General features: G+C 42.3%; 3 protein-coding genes across 10 annotated transcripts in view; 2 read left to right on the forward strand and 1 right to left on the reverse strand.

Annotated features, from left to right (window-relative positions):
• Positions 1-5,278, forward strand: part of PRKAR2B (protein kinase cAMP-dependent type II regulatory subunit beta) — a 102,500-nt gene extending 97,222 nt beyond the window's left edge. Inside the window, exons 10-11 of one of the 2 annotated variants that reach the window (XM_053218622.1) lie at positions 76-344; positions 3,313-5,278. In XM_053218622.1, the coding sequence (XP_053074597.1) occupies positions 76-344; positions 3,313-3,334 (291 nt within the window). In that variant the 3' untranslated portion in view covers positions 3,335-5,278. The remainder of the gene's footprint in view (positions 1-75; positions 345-3,312) is intronic. The other variant, XM_027071680.2, reaches the window with a different exon arrangement.
• LOC113602995 (uncharacterized) lies at positions 195-16,770 on the reverse strand. 7 transcript variants are annotated; one of them, XR_003424513.2, is made up of 3 exons: positions 15,402-16,770; positions 839-2,225; positions 195-330 (listed from the first exon to the last, which is right to left on the reverse strand). XR_003424513.2 is itself a non-coding variant. In XM_053218626.1 (2 exons), the coding sequence occupies exons 1-2, from the start codon at positions 14,352-14,354 to the stop codon at positions 931-933; spliced, it is 357 nt and encodes a 118-aa protein (XP_053074601.1). In that variant the 5' UTR covers positions 14,355-14,417; the 3' UTR covers positions 211-930. The 7 variants fall into 7 exon arrangements, 3 of the variants coding, with proteins under 3 accessions (XP_053074601.1, XP_053074599.1, XP_053074600.1); XR_008296901.1 differs by lacking the exon at positions 15,402-16,770 and adding an exon at positions 14,017-14,417 and having other exon boundaries at positions 839-949; XR_008296900.1 differs by lacking the exon at positions 15,402-16,770 and adding an exon at positions 14,017-14,415.
• The window catches only part of HBP1 (HMG-box transcription factor 1), a 30,468-nt gene continuing 25,605 nt past the window's right edge, over positions 13,516-18,378 (forward strand). The window contains exon 1 of the mRNA XM_015078722.3: positions 13,516-13,667. Within this exon, the coding sequence (XP_014934208.1) occupies positions 13,653-13,667 (15 nt within the window). The 5' untranslated portion in view covers positions 13,516-13,652. The remainder of the gene's footprint in view (positions 13,668-18,378) is intronic.

The following is an 18,378-nucleotide window of genomic DNA, read 5'->3' on the forward strand; positions in this document are numbered from 1 at the left end:
TCTGATGCTTTAGACTAAGGTTAGCTCGGTTTTCATAAGCTGAGTCAAAGCGCATGCTCTTACTTCCCTTGTCAGGGCAAATCCGAGGTGGAAGAGAATGGCGCAGTAGAAATTGCTCGGTGTTCCCGGGGACAGTACTTTGGAGAACTTGCTCTGGTCACTAACAAACCCCGAGCAGCTTCGGCGCACGCCATCGGGACCGTCAAATGTTTAGGTAGGAGTCACAGCACTGTACGTGCTCCTCTGGGTGGAAGCTGTTCAGTCTGCCTTTTATGTATTCGTGTTGCTGTACTCATGGTCTTACTGGGTTCACACGTTTCACAGTCCCCACTAGAGAGAACAAGGTAAGGACTCATAGCATTATGAAATCGATTTGTGGGAGGCCCTTGGGTTTTTTTTTTTAATTAAAATATTAAAAAAATTTTTTTTGATGTTTATTTTTGAGAGAGAGAGAGAGAGTGTGGGGGAGGGATAGAGAGAGAGGGAGACACAGAATCCAAACCAGGCTCCAGGGGCCTCAAACCCACGAACTGTAAGATCATGACCTGAGCTGAAGTTTGGTGCTGAGCCACTCAGGCACCCCTAAAATATTCTTTTTAAAAAAATGGTTTCATTTTGAGAGAGAGAGAGCATGCACCCACAGGGTGGGGGAAATGGGAGAGAGGGAGGGGAGAGAGAATCCCAAGCAGGTTTCACACTGTCAACTCAGAGCCTGTTGGGGGGCTCGATCTCACAAACTGAGATCATGACCTGAGCCAAAGTCACGAGTCAGATGCTTAACTGACTGAGCCACCCAGGCACCCCGCCCTTAGTTTTTTCTTTAAAATTTTTCACATACCTATTTTCTCCTGTTTTCTTCTTTCATATAGGCGTGAAATGGCATCTTGTTTTAGTAAAGAATTCTGAGTATGGAGTTTTATGTCTAGTTTTTCAAATAAAGTTTGTGTTCCTGAAAAAAAAGCCAGAATAGTATTTTTATAGCATACATTAAGGTCTCTGGGCAAAGCTGGAAGCTCTTTGGGAGTACTTCCTCGTCCTGGTCCCAGGAAGCCATGGTTTCAGGTTTGTCAGAATGCAGCAAAATCTTCTCTATTGTTCAACTTCTTATTTCCTAGCAGCAGAGATGCTGTCCTCAAATGGAAGACGTCTGTCTGTATCTGCGATCCATATATGAGAAAGCGCTTACTTTAATGGTGAAAAATGGAATTCAGGAGGAGTCCATGTAGTTGACATTTTAAGAAAAATTGATTCAACAGTAATTAGCCACTCTGTGTTCTTATTCACGGTTCAGTAGAATAAACTTGGCTTCAGTGTTCTTTTTTTTATGTTTATTTTGAGAGAGAGGGACAGAGACAGAGTGTGAGTGGGGGGAGGGGCAGAGAGAGAGGGAGACCCAGGATCTGAAGCAGGGTCCAGGCTCTGAGCTGTCAGCACAGAGCCCAACGCAGGGCTCGAACTTAACAAACCACGAGTTCATGACCTCAGCCGAAGTCAGATGTTTAACCGACTGAGCCACCCAGGCACCCCAGCTTTAGTGTTCTTAAGATCTGAGGGTCCCTTCAGAATCAACTTCCTAGAGGAGCCCCTTTTTAAAGGGCTCAAGTGTTACACCTGGATGAAAAAGAAGGTAGTGAGAAACTGACAGGTAATTTTCCTGAGTATAGACATTAGTGAGAAAGAGTAAAGGTGAAGTGAGTGAAATCCCATTATTTTTTTCCTATAACAGATTTATTCACATTAAGGAAAATTTGAGAAATACAGAGAAGGTAGGAAAATTCCTTACCACCACTACCAACCCCCAGTGATTTCCACATCCTCTTATAATTCCTCATCTTTTTTATTTGCATGGGTTTTCTGTTTTTAGAGTGTTGTAAACCGCTGTTTCATTTACCGTACCTCAGGCTCTTATTTTATTTCTCATTTTATCAAATTGTAACATTCTGTTAGGTAAACATCCACATTATGAGTTAATTGGTCTCCACTGGCGATTTTGGGGGTTTGGGCTCCATATTTTTTCGGTGGCGGGGGAGTAGGTTTTGTGTCTGTGCGCACAGACTACTTTTCCATGTATAGGATTTTTCCTTAGAAATGGTTCTCGGGAGTAGCCTTTCTTTTTACGGAGTTCACTGTATACTCCCAGCCCTCTTGACCTGTGCTGATGTACGTGCTACTGGCAGTGCAAGAGTGTCCACTCCCTCTGCTCTTGTGAACAATGTCCCTTGTACCTTTGCAAATTTGAAAGGCAAAAAAAAAAAGTTTTAATAAAAATTTGCACTTCTACAGTAGAAAGTGTGATCATAGTTTCTACGAGTATATTATAAATTGAGTTTTTAAAAATGCATGAGACAGACCAGGAAAGTGACATACAGCATATACTTACAAGTGGAGAAGAGCAGTCTGGCTGCTGTTTTGAATTGGCTAGGCGATAGTATAAGAGAGTAAACGTTACACAAGGTAACATCATGTCTTTACAGCATAGTGTCATAAGTAAGCCCCGAGAAGGAAGAACAGTAGAGGAAAAAAAGGCCTTGCCACCTTTGAGGAGAGTTCATGTTACTGAGGTGGTGAACTATTTTTTAGGGGGGGCCTGGGTGGCTCAGTCGGTTCAGTGTCTGACTCTTAATTTCGGCTCAGGTCAAGATCTCACAGTTTGTGAGTGTGAGCCCCACATTGGGCTCTGCACTGACAGCATGGAGCCTTTTGGGATTCTCTGTCTGCCTCTCTCTCTGCCCCTTGCTCTCTCTCAAAAATAAACTTTAAAAAACAACAACAACAGGTTTTTAGAATTACCAGGCTTTGCCATTATAGTCCCTTGTTTTTTTCTTACCCGAGACCAGGAGCCTCCCAGCAACCTAGCATTGCACAATCCCATTGTCAAGGGAACACTGGCTGTTTATTTTCTGAAGTGGAACATTTTTATCCTTGTGCCCTTTTCTTATATTTTATATTTATCTAAAAATACCATTGCAGCGTCACCTGGGTGGCTAAGTCGGTTAAGAGTCTGACTTTGACTTGGGTCATATCTTACAGTTCATGGGTTCAAGCCCTGCTGACAGCTCAGAGCCTGGAGCCTGCTTCGGATTCTGTGTCTCCCTCTCCCTCTGCCCTTCCCCTGCTCATGCTCCATCTCTCTCCCTCCCTCTTTCTCTCTCCCTCTCCCTCTCTCTCTCTCTCAAAATAAAACATTAAAAAAATAAAAATAACCATTGCATTCCTGACACATGCAGAATGGGTATCCTAAATGACTTTGCAGTTTTTCAGATTTGCAAAGAATGTTACATTTCTTTTTCTTCTCTCCTCTCCTTCTCTTAGCCATGGATGTGCAAGCATTTGAAAGGCTTTTGGGACCTTGCATGGAAATTATGAAAAGGAACATTGCCACTTACGAAGAACAATTAGTTGCCCTGTTTGGAACTAACATGGATATTGTTGAACCCACTGCATGAAGCAAAAGTATGGAACAAGACCTATAGTGACAAAATTACACAGTAGTGGTTAGTCCACTGAGAATGTGTTTGTGTAGATGCCAAGCATTTTCTGTGATTTCAGGTTTTTTCCTTTTTTTACATTTACAACGTATCAGTAAGCAGAGTAGTGATTTAATACTCTATAGGCTTTAACATCACTTTCTAAAGAATAGATCAAAACAATATTGACATACTGATGAAATGACTTTGTACTCCACAAAATTATGATCTCAGTGAGAGGTTTATTCAAATGATTGTAATATATTGAAAGTATCTGTGTGCAAGAAGATAATTGAAGGGTGTTACCATGGGCAACATGTGTTCATGTGGACTCCCTCGGATTGCTGTGTTAGTGACTCTGCCCATGTAAAAGGGAACTTGGCAGTGAACCATGCTCTACAGCATGGCATCACATTCTTTTTACAACTCGCTATATATATAGTCAGTACAATTTTAATCATTTTTGTTTTCAAGTTTTTCTGGCTTGATAAGTTATGTGCTGGCCTTGGACTATGGCATAAAACATCATATGCAATTTTAAAACCTTTTATATTTTTGCAATAAAGTATGTTTTGACTTCTTTGGCCTAACGTCAGTAACCTACATGTTCCAGTGGTTTTAAGGACGGGCAATGTAGTCATTATGATAATAGGGAAGAGTCTTTTTTAGAGGAGAGATCATTAACACAGTTTCCTCATAAAACATATATCTACTTCCTTTTTTCATTGTATAGTTCTCTGTACTCTTAAAAAATTTGAGTTCGACATTTAATGTCACAGTTTTTTTTAATGCTATTTAAACTTGTCTTATAGAAGCTGAAGATACTACATATGCTAAGGGGGGGGAAAAAACTGTCCTATACCAAAAATATTTTGGAGTCCTTATCTACACGCCCACAGGATATTTCTTGGTTCTTCACTAGGCATACATAACACAGTCCTCTGCAGACATCTGTTCCCTTGGGTTTCCTTTATGGTGGTAGAAATAAATTTTTATAAACCATACATAAAGATAAAAGGAATTTCTGCCCAGTCCAGATGTACCATTAGACCTTGCCATTTGCATGAACATAGACTCAAATGTGCAGGATGAACTCAGTTGTATAAATTTTCATTGATAATTGATATACTTATTATTCTGCTATATAAGATGAATTAAATTCCACTCAACCAAAGCAGTATTATTCTTAACGTGATTTCTAGGCCCACGTGACCACAGTGTTTGGAGAGGTTAATTCTAACCAGTTGTTCACTTTTAAATGAGCAATTTCATTTTGGGGAAACAGGTTTTAAAAAAACATATACCTGGGTAAAAATATTCTGTGGCTGTTATAGTGTGGTGTTATTAGAGAATGTTTATGGTCTGAGTATAATGAAAATATGGCTAAAATAGGTTCATCGGGTCATGTATATGTAAACAATATGTAAAGTATAACTTCAACCCCATTTTAGAACACTGTTTAATGATTTTACAAACCTTCATGTAGGAAGAGAGCTTACTACATGAGGATGACTTCTTTTCTACTTCAGATTTTATTTTAAAAGTCATGTCTGTTAGACAAGAAAAAAAAAAACGCAAAGAACCCACCCAAATTCCTGGTTCATCATTCTGTATTCTTTATCCACTTTTTCAAGATACCTTGTTGCATAAGCTGATTGTTAACTGTTCATGGAATAGCAAACAAATGCCTGTTTAATAGAGAATTCTGACCAAGGCTGTAAATGCCAGTTACATTATTTTCAGTATTGTTGGTTATATTTAAATTTACCTTATAATAAAGCACACTTTTATAATAAAATGTTTTTAATGAAGTTTTTTTTTTTTGTTTTGTTTGTTTGTTTTTCGCTAATTTCTTTACTGGTACTTCCGTCGTGCATACTGCACTGTGTGAAAGCCTGACTGAGATGTGGCCAATGGGAAAACCGCCACCCCCTCCCCCCGCCCCGGGCGTAATGCAACCAGGAAACATGGCTCTTTATAGCAATAGGTTTTTCACAAATTTTAACTATCAGTCATATGCGATATAAACATATAAACAATTATGGTCTGCTGCAGACTCATTGGGCCATTTTGGTTAACGAAATAAACCTGGCTAATAGGGAATTTATATGTCAAAGTGTCTAATTAAAATACCTTAAGTTTCACTTGTGGATGTGGATGTCATTATTCAGTCACCAGCCAAGATATTTTACTACTTGGAAATTCTCTGTTGAAGTTTCATTCAAGGACCCAGTATGTGCAGCTAAGAAATACTCTGGAAGAACATTCTGTTAACACAAGTGCTTCTCCCTGTTTGTTTTATAGTGTGTGTTTTCTGCATGTCATGATGAACTAGGGCTTGGTGCATATATTTTCACAAACGCTACCTGTGATACACGTTGGGTGAATGTATTTGGCTTACTGTTAGAAAGGAGTGGACCATTTAAGGTGTGTAGAAATGTGCAGGGGAGCCATAGGACACGAAGTGAAGGACTCTGGACTTTATTGAAATATGTAAGATTAAGTGCTGAGTCCTTTCTAAAGCATCTTGAAGATACTGATCTAGTTTTCCTAATTTTCTCAAGAAATGTTATATTTTCTTTTAATTTTTTTTAATGTTTATTTATTTTTGAGAGAGAGACAGAGAGAGACAGAGCACGAGGGAGACACACAATCTGAAGCAGGCTCCAGGCTCTGGGCTGTCAGCACAGAGCCATACTCGGGGCTCGAACTCACCAGCTGTGAGATCATGACCTGAGTCACCCACGTCGGACACTTAACCGGCTGAGCCACCCGGGCACCCCAAGAAATGTTATGCTTATAACAAGGACTAGATGACCTTTGGCACTTAAAGTTAATCATGTGTAATCCCAGAGGGGTAAGTAATACATCTGGATAAGCCATGGCTTTGTTAAATGACTGAAGAAGGAATTCTGAAATCTAAATAAAATGTTAGTACCTAAGGGAGAAATGGAATTCTTAACACATAAGGGAGAAATAGAATAATCAAGAATGCTGGCTTCTGAAATTAAGAGAGTATGAAGTACATACAGCCTGATGTTGAATATCAGAAAGAATTTTGACCCAAACAGATTGGAATAGGAGACCACCTTACCTCTTCCAGGATGTTTTTAAAGGCAGCAAAACTGGTTGGGCAACTGAAACTCTATGGTTGTTAGTCTTAACAGGTACTTTAAAAAAAAAAAAAAACCTTAGGGGCACCTGGGTGGCTCAGTCGGTTAAGCGTCCGACTTCAGCTCAGGTCACGATCTCGCGGTCCGCGAGTTCGAGCCCCGCGTCGGGCTCTGGGCTGATGGCTCAGAGCCTGGAGCCTGCTTCCGATTCTGTGTTTCCCTCTCTCTCTGCCCCTCCCCTGTTCATGCTGTGTCTCCCTCTGTCTCAAAAATAAACGTTAAAAAAAAAAATTAAAAAAAAAAAACCTTAAAAGTATAACGAGTTATGGAAGCATAAACAGTAAAGTATACCAGGTATTTGCAGAAGTCTTGTGTGCCCAACAATAACTATGGGAGCTTAGATCAATTCAGTCTGTGTAAGTGAGGAGAATCAGTGACTTTGCCCAAATCAGTTACCTGGTGAGTCCATAGCAGAACTCCCAGGCAGCTGACATCTCTTGGTTTCCTGTGCAATTCTTGGTCTCCTAGGCTTTCCTATATTGAACCTATGGAGAAATTTGCATCAAATTTGCAGCACAGGTGTAGTACGATGCTTGAGAGGAGAACTTCATTTGACCAACAGATCTGGGTTTTTCTGTTCTTTTTTTATGCTGTAAATATATAAAGCCTAAAATTGCTAGGAAATCCTGAAAATGCATGTAACATTTACATTTAGGAAAACATGATGTATGCTGTGGAAGGAACTGTCTGCACCATCAAAAAGTATCCAAAAAAGGACACTTACTAGGTAGGTGGCTTCTCTACATTGTGGTTTAACCACAACCTGAGCATTGCCATCACACCCCCCTCCCCAAACCCAAGACATAATGCAAAATGTATATACGTGAAATGTGTTAGTATCAATTAGAACTGAGTTGTTATAGTAAGTAAATGAAATTTTACTCTTAACTGCAAAAACGGAAAATGAGGTTTTTTTTCCAGAGGCCAGCAAAAGTTTAAAGTGTGAGCTGGAAATGGACTCAGATGACAAAAGCAATAACATAGAAGTGAAACTCTTTAAGTGTTTTCTGTTCAACATCCAAAAAAAAAAAAAAAGTTCAAGTAGAACCCTTGAGTTTATGAGCAGTAACTATGGTCAAAAATCTTGGATAAAGTTGCTTCTGATTGCTGGTTTTCCGTCTTTGTCCTAATTGGAAACCCACCTAGATCCCGCTGAGGAGCGAGAGGAGAAACATGTCTCCCCAGAACGCCACAGCCTCTGTTAGGCCTCTCTTTTCCAGATGCCTCTATTCTTGAAATGTACACAAATGTCATGTTTTAAAGCCAAGCAATTATTTTAGGAGAGATGCTCACTACAGAGACCTCTTTGGCAAATCTTTTTCTTGTAATTGCTCCTTAAATTAGCTGAACTTAAATAGCTTCCACATGTTTATTACTACAGCATGTTGTGATAGGCTTGAAGGAACGGAAGTAGATAAATTTTGTATGCCTACGTGTGACTGGCACGGAGGGAGACGGAATGAGTGGGAATTGCACTTATCTTGTAAGCAGATGAGACCTGCCCTCTTATAATAACAATGCATGTGTAGGGCAAGGACACAGCACACAGAAGCTTGTTCAGTCAGTGTTCAAAACCACCCAGGGCATACAGTGTAACACATAATCTGCTATACTAAGATTTGTGCTACTTGTTTCCTCCTAACTTCTCGTTCCCTGGTTCAGCAGGCATCTACTGATTGAGAGCTCAGACAGCAAGATGCATATGAGATAGTGGCGGGGGAAGGAGGAGGTGATATACATGTTGGAGGGTGACCAATGGAAGCAAAAATATGAAGTGTGGCACGGTGTGATAAGACTTGTGGTTTTAATCGCTTCTTATCAGGCTTGCCTCTAAAACGAGGTTCTTACGACTGGCAACAAAAAGAAAACACATAGATGAGGGCCTAGGGTAACAAACAGACATGAGGAGAAAATACATGGGAGTTTTGTGTTAGTTCAGATAACAAGAATGATCTCAAACACATGAGAAGTCATTTGAAAGACGAAAACCTTCATATTTCTGCTTCTAAATTTTATAAATAGGAAGTAGGATTAAGTTGAAATTGTTGTTGCCTTCTCTAAATGTTCACATTCTCATTAAAACCAAATTGGACAACTTAACAAGAACTGAGGCCACAAAGGGTAGTCTCCTGTGTCCTGAAGACACTCAAGTTTATTTTTCTTGACTTAGATCTCCTAAACCCCACACAGGTTTAGCAGTTTTACCTAAATTTCTTGTCTGAACGGCAGCTCATTATCTAAAGTTGAATCCATTCTTTTCTTCTCCCAGTTCCCAAGTCCATTCTTTCCAACATTCCCCACCTCAGCAATAGCACTGACATACCATCAATACTCACCCACAAGTCCTATCCAGCCTAGAAACCCAACAATCATTTTTTTAAGAAGATTTTAGGTAATCTCTACACCCAACCTGGGGCTTAAACCCACAACGCTGAGATCAAGAATCGCATGCTCTACCGACTGAGCCATGTTGTCTCCTCCCAACCAACCTCCCCCCCCCCCGCCCCCGCCACGTCCCAGTCCCAGCCAACAATCATTCTTTAGTTCTCCCTTTCTCCTTAGTTCTTCCTCCTAAAGGCAATAGTGTTAAGACACTCACTTACACTGAAGAAAGGTCTTGCTTTATGGTCATCTGAGTATAATTTAAACTCATAGTTGAATCAAGAATTACAAGCACAACAGACATACTACTCCTTTCTAAAATGGCACTCATAGGCTCCCAGGCATTTCCTTACAATTTGAGTGTACCTGAGTACTTGGAATTATAAAATTATTCTTTTTTTTTTGAGAGAAAGAAAGCTCACACACTGGGGGAGGAGGAAAGAATCTTAAGCAGGCTCCACGCTCAGCATAGAGCCCAACGTGGAACTTGATCCCATGACCCTGGGATCATGACATGAGCCGAAATCAAGAGTTAGATGCTCAACCGACTGAGCTACCCAGGCACCCCTAAAATTAATTTGTTTTAGTGTATAGTGGATATGGAAGGCTATTTCTAAGAGTTTAAATAATCTACCAAGAGAGAAACTATCTGAAAATTTGGGGCACTATTTTAGATCATACATGTGTTCCACTTCCTAGTTTTAGTACAGATGGTCCCATGTGGTTTGACTCACAATTTTTTGACTATATGATGGTGCAAAAGCAATGTGCACTCAGTAGAAACTGTACTTTGAATTCTGATCTTTTCGCAGGCTAGCAGTGTGCAGGGAGGTCCTCTCTCATGACCCTGGGTAGGGCAGCCAGCCACAGCTCCCAGTCACCCACATCTGGTTATGAGGGTCCACAAACCATACAGTAACAGCCATTCTATTTCTCACTTTCAGGACAGTATTCAATAAAATGCATGAGATAGTCAACACTTGATTATAAAATAGCCTTGGTGGGAGGTGATTTTGCTCAACTGTCGATTCATGTAAGTGTTTTGAGCCTTCTAAATGTTCATTTCCTTTTTAACAATTTGAACAGCGATATTCTCAATATGTAAACAATGCCCTGTACTTGAACTTAATCTTTCTTAGTCCAGCAAAGTAGTCATTGGTGTGCCAAATGTAGTGGAATTGAGGCAAATACGTTGTTAAATTCTTAAATTAGGTAGTAAAGTAGTACTACTACCTTATAATACTACTTTAGGTAGTAAAGTTATGGTTAAAGGTAGTAAAAAAAAAAAGATAAATCTTCTTAACAAATGAGCATTTCATGTTTTTTTTTTATGAAAACAAGTATTTTACAAACTGCTGGAAAGACATTTTGATTTTAAATGACAACTTCTTGGCATAGTTTATTATGTGTTCTTTAATTGTATCTGTTTTAGTGAAAGAGTAGAATTTACATATATTTTCAAGATCTTACTAGTTTTTTTACTTTGATCTTTGTTCTGGGTTATGAGTTGGTTGGTTTTAATGGTCACCAAGAATTAATGATGATGTTCCTGTTAAATATATATGAGGTACTACTATGGTCATTTAGCTTCCCAGGAAAGTCAAAAGACAGAACTAATTATTCACCTTAAAGGTGTAGAGATTTTTTTTTTAAGTAGGCTTCATGCTCAGTGGAGAGCCCAACACTGGGCTTGAACTCATGACCCTGAGATCAAGACCTGAGCTGAGAGATCCAGAGTTGGACATTTAACTGACTGAGCCCTGCAGGTGCCCCAGAGGTGTAGAGATTCTAATACTGATACTTAATCAGTTGTGACTGAAATGTCAGAATTTTAGTCCCCAGTGACTTAGACAAAAATGAAAGTATGTGAAAATATTTCCTATCTTTGTAGGCTCATCAATTGGCAAAGTGGTCAGCAAATAATAGGAACTAAATATTTCTGAATGAGCGAATGAAAAAAAAACTTTACAGGACTATTAAAAGGTAATTATTTATAATAATGTAAAAAATCTTGATCTGAAGTTGAAATTATTCTTCCCATCACTGTGTTCACTGATAAAAACATCTCCAGTAAAGCTTTTGGTAAGAACTTTCAGATAGAAAACCATTTATTTATTTAATTTATTTTGAGAGAGAGACAGAAAGCACGAGCAGGGGAGGGGCAGAGAGAATCCCAAGCAAGCTCAGTTCTGAGCACTGAGCAAAATGCTAGGCTCAGTCTCACAAACCACAAGATCATGACCTGAGCTGAAATCAACAGTCTTAACCAACTGAGCCACTTAACCAACTGAGCCACCCAGGTGCCCCATTGGATAGAAAACCTTTTAAAATAAGGTAAGGTTCAGCTAAAAACAGACCTCATGGTTTATGCAACAAATAGGGGTAAGGAGTGGCTCAGGCTTTTCAAAGCTCGTTTTTGGGGGAAGGAAAGCTGATTTTCAGTTTCCTTGTGGGAGTAAGACATAAATACTTCAAATTTTAATTTTAAACGATTAGGTAAATTCCACGATTTCTCTTTTTGTCAAAAAATGAAACTGCAGAGATACAGCAACCCGCCACTGCAAGGAGAAAAAAAGGAAGAAAAAAGAAAAAGGCAGGGTCACAGTCTAGTTCTTTTTTGGATCCCTCTATTATCTCTGAAAGATAATAAGTTCAAACCCTGCCCTTTCTTCTCAGTGAAAAATTTAGGTGTTTTGCTAGCCCTCAATTATTTTTAGGAAAAAAAGTTACTATTTGTGAATACAAGAACATAAATCTTTGATCATAGGGTAGACAGAACTATTTTAAAATAATTTCATTTCAAGGCTTCCAACAGGGAACCCCTAAAAGAACTGTAAAACTTTTTTCACCATGAGAGTTATTTGGGATTTCTTGATTCATTGTGGCTTTCAGGCAGATTTAAAAATTCGAGAAATGCAGGGTGTCTGGGTGGCTCAGTTGGTTAAACTTCTGACTTCAGATCAGGTCATGATCTTGTGGTTTGTGACTTTGAACCCCATATTGGGCTTTGTGCTGAGAGCTCTCAGTCTGGAGCCTGCTTTGGACTCTGTGTCTCCCTCTCTCTGCCCCACCCCTCCCCTCTTCTTTCTCTCAAGAATAAACATTAAAAAATTAAAAAAAAAAAAAAAAACTTAAAGAAATGTGGGGGGGTAGTGTTTAAAGGAATAATCAGTTACGGTTAAGGGCTCTTTTCAGTGGTTTGACTTTATAGATTTCTAACTAATGTAAGTTTTCCTCTTAATTCTAAGCATGCATACAGTGATCTAAAGATATAAAACCTGAAGCATAGCTTAAATGATTAAACACTAAAAGTTCAAAGAAAAAAAACCTTAATAATGCCTTTTGAATGTTAATGGTAAAAACAATTATAGACTCCGTGGACTGTGATGGCCAGCCATGTTTAAAGTGAAGTTAACTATAAAGCCAGGGAAGCCATCCTCCTCTGGTGAGTCAGAGTATTAGTAACTTAAGGAGGAACTCCTAGTGGCAACGAAGTGGAAAGACATTTTTCTTTCATCAATGGGAAGTCGTCTGGAGGAAAACACTGGTTAACAAAAACTTACCAGGGAAGCTTGGATGATTCACAAATTCAGTTTAGGTCACACGTTACGCCTCTAATACCTTAACGAGCAAGCTGGTCAACATGGAAAATACCGCTTTGGGTTGCCTCAATTTCTAAGTCAATAGTAATCATCCACCCCCTTACAGCTTTATAAATTCTCCAGACCCTGAACCTTTCTCTGTTAGTCCCCAAGCCTTTCAGTGCCTGGCATACAGCCAGCATTCAACAAATCTTGGGTGAACTGATCAGAGCTGGCAAAGAAACCCTCTCAAGTTGCTGTCCGGGGGGTGGCCAGGAAAGGGTCGTGATAAAGAAATTCTAGTTCTTCCCACTGGAGCCCGATACCACCTTTATTATCCCCATAATGCCTGGGGCTGTGATTTGTGGGTGGCTTGGTCCCTCGCGAGGCTGCACTGCTTCCGCCTGTGCAGTCATCTCCTTCCCCTCGCACTAAAACAATACCTTGGCCTCCTGCCAAACTTTGAGCAGCGAGCGACTCTGCCTGTTTATGGCCCGAAATGGGTGCTGCGAGAGACTGGGGCTCTCCGAGTGCTAGGAAAGGCCCAGAGGAAGAGAAGAGGCCAAAGCTTTAAAACACTCCCTTCCTCCGCCCCCTCCCTTTTGTCCCAGACACCAAAACAAACGAGCTGATACACGTGTCCCTATGACTCTTGTTTACTATCAAGACAGCGCTGTGCACGCCCTTCTGGGATACGTAGTCCAACTAGTTTCTCTCTCCTGCAGTTTCCCAGGAGAACAGAGCAAGGCTGAGACTACGAATCCCACAATCCATTTCGGGGGCAAAGTTTGGCTTAGGTCCCCGAAGTCTCGGCAGCAATCCAATCCGAAGCGCTCACTCTAGTGATTGACACGCCGTCTTCTCCAGTAAACACAACACAAAAGTCAATACAAGCCCGCCTCCCGAGACGGACCACGGTATCACCCAATGGGAAAGGGGAATGATCGAATGGCAGTTCCGTGGGCCAATAAGAGGGCGAAAGAGCGGGGCGAAGACTCAGCCCCCGGGGGGTTGAGGGAGGGGGAAGACGAAGCTTGAAAGACTTGGTAATGGCGACGGGTTTGGTAAGTAGGAAAGTTTCGGTGGAGGAATGAGAGAGGCGACGGGAGTACTAAGGCGCGCCAGGGAGACCGGCGTCAGTCGGAGAGGGGATATACAAGCGGCTGGTGGTGTTGTCGTGTCCAGGGCGGCCCGCGCCGGGGCTGCCCTCACTCCTGCTGGTTTGTTGTCTTTCAGTTCGGGAAGGGGTGGGGGTGGGGAAGGGAGGGGCAGGATCCCGAGGGGACCGGGCGGCCGGGCGAGCGCTGGTCCGCGTTCCTCTTGTGCGAAGGGCTGCCCTCACAGTGGAAGCAATCAACCGTCCGGTAACTGCCCGCGGCGAACCCACCGGACCGGCACCTCCCGCGAGCTCACCTGGGCTTCGCGGCGGCGCGGCCCGAGGGGGGTCTCTGGGGCGGGGGCTGGGAGGAGTCGGCGAGGTCGGCGCTCTGGGCCGGGTTGCGCGGTGGGTGGCCCGGCCGGGTGCGGAGATGGGGCGGGCCTGGGCGGGGGAAGGGGCCGACGCGGCGCCGGGGCTGCCCAGGAAAGTTTGACTTCAACTCCGCGAGTGTGGGCGGAGGGTCGGAGGTTGGTCCCGAGTGGGTGGCCGGCCGGGGGTGGGGGACTCCAATGAGGCGCCGCCTCCACTGGGGGCCCAGAGGGGCTCGGGCCGAGCTGGGAAGCTCGCGGAGCCGCTGGGCCCCGGGGCTCATTGTTACGCATTTCGAATGAATGGGCTCCGAGGCGCCTGCGCGGTGCGGCTGAGCTGAGGGGAAAAACAAGCCTGGAGTCCAGGCTGCGGTCACATGATGGGGGGAGGGGAGGGGAAGGCCATGAATGGCGAAAGAAGGTGGGGGATGGACTTGGCGTGAACCGGGAGGCGCTGCCTCTGTGACCGAGAGCCCAGGCTTGGCAGGCGATTCCAGTCTCCGCCTTCCAACCTATGCTGCTGCCCCAGGCAGATTAACACAAAACAAAAAAGAATCCGGGCGAAATCGACAGTGGGGGCCCGGTTTTTGTAGCTTCCTTAAGCCCTGCACTCTGTCTAGGGGATTTCACTCAAGCTGTGTGCGTTCTACACTCCCTAAGAGTTCGTTCTTCAGGAGTTTTCACCTAGAATCGTTTTTAAAAGCAGCACTGACGACAAGGCAGTACTCCAGTCTTTAGCTCAGGCTGCCACTTAGGCTATGACGGGAGGAGGGTGGTAGGGAGTTGGGTCTGCTAGGAAGTGTTGGGAGTCCTACCATCAATTCCCGACGAAGTGCCGTAGGTTTATTTCCCACTAACGAGCAGTAACGGATGACTCCCAACAGTGGTTTTGAATTAAAATTGCCTTTTAAGAATTAGAATAATTTTAACATTTGTCAATACTTTTCTGTTGCTTAACTATTGATAATGATCTACACTTGTAATGTATTCCTAGTACTTTCATTCCCCCTCCCGTTTTTGTTTCTTTTTTTTTTTTTTTTTTTTGCTATTGTCTTTTGTTTTAGCTTGCTAACAAAGATGTTGGGGTAGTCTGTTCGGTGTCCTAGACTAAGCTACAGTAGCTTATCCCTCCGTACTTGTGGGTGTGTGGGAGGGTATGTTCCCAGACCCCCTGTGGATGCCTGAAAGGACGATAGCACTGAACCCTATACATGCTGTTTTTTCTTATGAGGGCTTATAAATTAGTGAGGTATTAATACTAGCTAATAAGAGAACAAATATAACAATACACTGTAATAAAAGTTGTGTGAATGTGGTCTTTCTCAAAATACCTTATTGTCCTGTACTCACTCTTCTTGTGATGATGTGAGCTGATAAAATGCCTGTGTGGTGAGATGATGTGAGGTGCATGACCTAGGCATTGTGACTTAGTTTGGCTGCTATTGACCTTCTGACTGTAGGTCAGAAGGAAGATTATTTGTTTCCAGACTCAGTTGACCTTGGGTAACTGAAATCACAAGAGTGAAACCTCGAATAGGGGGAAACTACTGTAATCCATTTTAAATACCTCAGTTCTTCACTTTAGAGATATAAGTTAATTGCAATTACCTTCTCTTCATCCCCGCCCACCTTAGAATTTGAGCTTGGTATGGAAGTCCTTTCCGATTAGGGAAGGACGTACAGAAACGCATTCTGCGATATCCTTGCGGGTGGAAAGGATAAAGATTCAGGGAAGAATAGGCATTTGAAAGTAGGAGTCTAATCTCTGTTGGCTCAGTGCCTTTTCTCTCTTTTCTCAGTTCTTTTCAAAAAGGTAGTCACATTCAGTTGTCAGAGTGCTGTTTTCCTCATCCATAAGAATAACTGTTCACAGAGCTGTTTTGAGGTTTTTATGAAGTCAGAGGAAGTATGTCAAATGCTCTGTACATAGTAGATTGGCATTTGTAAAACCTAATTTCCTTTTGGTCCATTCACGGAGATTTAGCTATTTCTGGTCCTTTCCACCTGTCCTGTTTCTAAGATTTTGTGGATATTTATTTACCAAAGGTTACAAAACAAAGGCAATGAGACCCTTCCCATCCCCACCCGATAAAAATTTGTAATATTGGACATGACATTTCAAAGCACAGCTGCTGGAGAATTTTACTCTTCCCTTTTGAGAATCTCTGGTCTAGTTGCCGAGTTAAGTCAAAATACAAGGCAAGCTATGTCAAATCCTATAATACCAGAGCAGTATGCAAAAGCATGAATGAACAATAGGGTTAGCTCTACCAGGAGATATTTGAAAGAGGAGCTTGTTTATCAAAATGAATGTCTAATTGGTGTAATATATGTGGGGGAGAATTTTTGAGTATGGAGTCTTCTGGTATTTTACTGTATCAGGGGCCTTGCTTCCCCCAAATAGTTTGACGGAGAAAAGTCTGAGACAAAAATTTACATTGGTATAGGGATTTGAATTTTGTTTTCATGTATTTTATTCTTAAAGTTTATTTATTTTTTGAGAGAGCGCGTGTGTGTTCAACCAGGAGAGGGAGCAGAGAGAGAATCCCAAGCAGGCGCTCTGCTGTTGACACAGAGCCTGACGCGGGGCTTGATCCCATGAACCATGAGGTTATGACCTGAGCTGAAACCAGGAGTCTGACGCTTAACTGACTTAGCCACCCAGGCACCTGTTTTCATGTACATTGTTTAATTCTCCCAGTAGCCCAATGAGATCAGTGTAGGGGCTGGGAGGCCGCATTTAAGCGGCCAGCCTCACAGTACATGGCAAGCAAGAGGGAACCTGCAGTTTGTTGACTTAGCTCTAGACTCCCATTTACCATGCAGTAGACTTGCAGAAGCACCACTTCCATTATCTCAAGACCAAACTTTCTCTTTTTTAATGTTTATTTTAGAGAGGGGGGAGTGGGGAGGGGCAGAGAGAAAGAGGATTGGAAACAGGCTCTGAGGTGACAGCAGTCAGCCTGATGTGGGACTGGAACTCAGGAACCGTGACATGACCTGACCGAAGTCAGTTGACTGAACTTTTGATAGCCTTGAGTCATGAAAGGTGCAAACGCAGGGAATGCAAATTCAGTAATTAATTGGTCCCTTTTGTTATTGATGAGTAGCTCTGTTTTGAAATTGAAATATCCTTTCCCAGCTTCCTGTAAGGAATATTGTGAGGGGATGTTGTTAGAGAGCTAGGACTAGCGGCTGGAGAAATGGTAGAGGTTGCAGAAGGTGTTAGTGTGCTGCACAGGTGAGTGGGGACAGTGCAGGGCCCGCTGATGGGGAGGAGAAAATCTATCCTGGAAGGAGGAGAAAGCCAGAAAGCTGTGCAAAGGGAAGGGGAGCACAAGACGGATGCTCCCTGGGGCCCAGAGCAGCTCTGCTGCACACACTGGAGATGGCTCTGAGGAGATACACGTGTGTAGTGTGACCTCTGAACTTCCTGATCAAGGTAAAATGAGAAAATGTTCAAGTCGAAGACTGCAGCTGGGGCTGGCCTGCAGATCACATCCTCATGTGAAGCATAGTACAGCAGCTGTTCGTAAGGAGTTTGAGTCATCATAAGATAGGTTTAGTTGTGCCGTGTACACTTAGGAAGTTGGAAAAGTTTCTATGAGAAGACTTCAGATCTGCCATCCAAACTTAATATTCGCTGTCCAGAGAACTCAGAATGACTAGTTCCTCTCATGTCTTGGGCATTACTCAGTAAGGAATCTGCACGGATACTACCAGTTTTCTGAGAACTCTTGCAAAGGAAGCTGGGAGCAGGTGGCTGACAGACAAATTAAAAATGTGAATACACTGTCTTTAATACATTTTCCTTTCAGTATTTGTTACGGATGTTTCTGCATACTTGTATCATGTTTAAGTATCATTTTTTTTTATTACTTAAAAAATTTTTTATTTTTGTGAGAGAGAGAGAGAGAGAGAGAGAGAGAGAGAGAGACAGCGAATGGGAGAGGGGTAGAGAGAGAGGGAGACAGAGAATCCCAAGCAGGCTCTGTGCTGCCAGCGCAGAGCCCGACGTAGGGCTGGAACCCACGGAACCATGAGATTGTGACCTGAACTGAAACCAGGAGTCAGACACTTAACCGACTGAGCCACCCAGGCACCCCCAGAATGATTTTTTTTCACAGACTCAGTTTATAGTTCTGATCATGTCAAATCTCTGTTCAAAAATCTTTAGTGGTTTGCCAGTGTCTGATAATCGCTTATAATAATTACTAACCACTGTGCATTGAGAGTTTACTCTGTGTTAGGAACTTCTGTAAGCTTTTTACATTTGTTAGCTCACCGAGTTTTTACAGTAACCTATGT

The sequence above is a fragment of the Acinonyx jubatus genome, chromosome A2 (assembly GCF_027475565.1).
Source record: "Acinonyx jubatus isolate Ajub_Pintada_27869175 chromosome A2, VMU_Ajub_asm_v1.0, whole genome shotgun sequence".
Lineage (NCBI taxonomy): Eukaryota > Metazoa > Chordata > Mammalia > Carnivora > Felidae > Acinonyx > Acinonyx jubatus.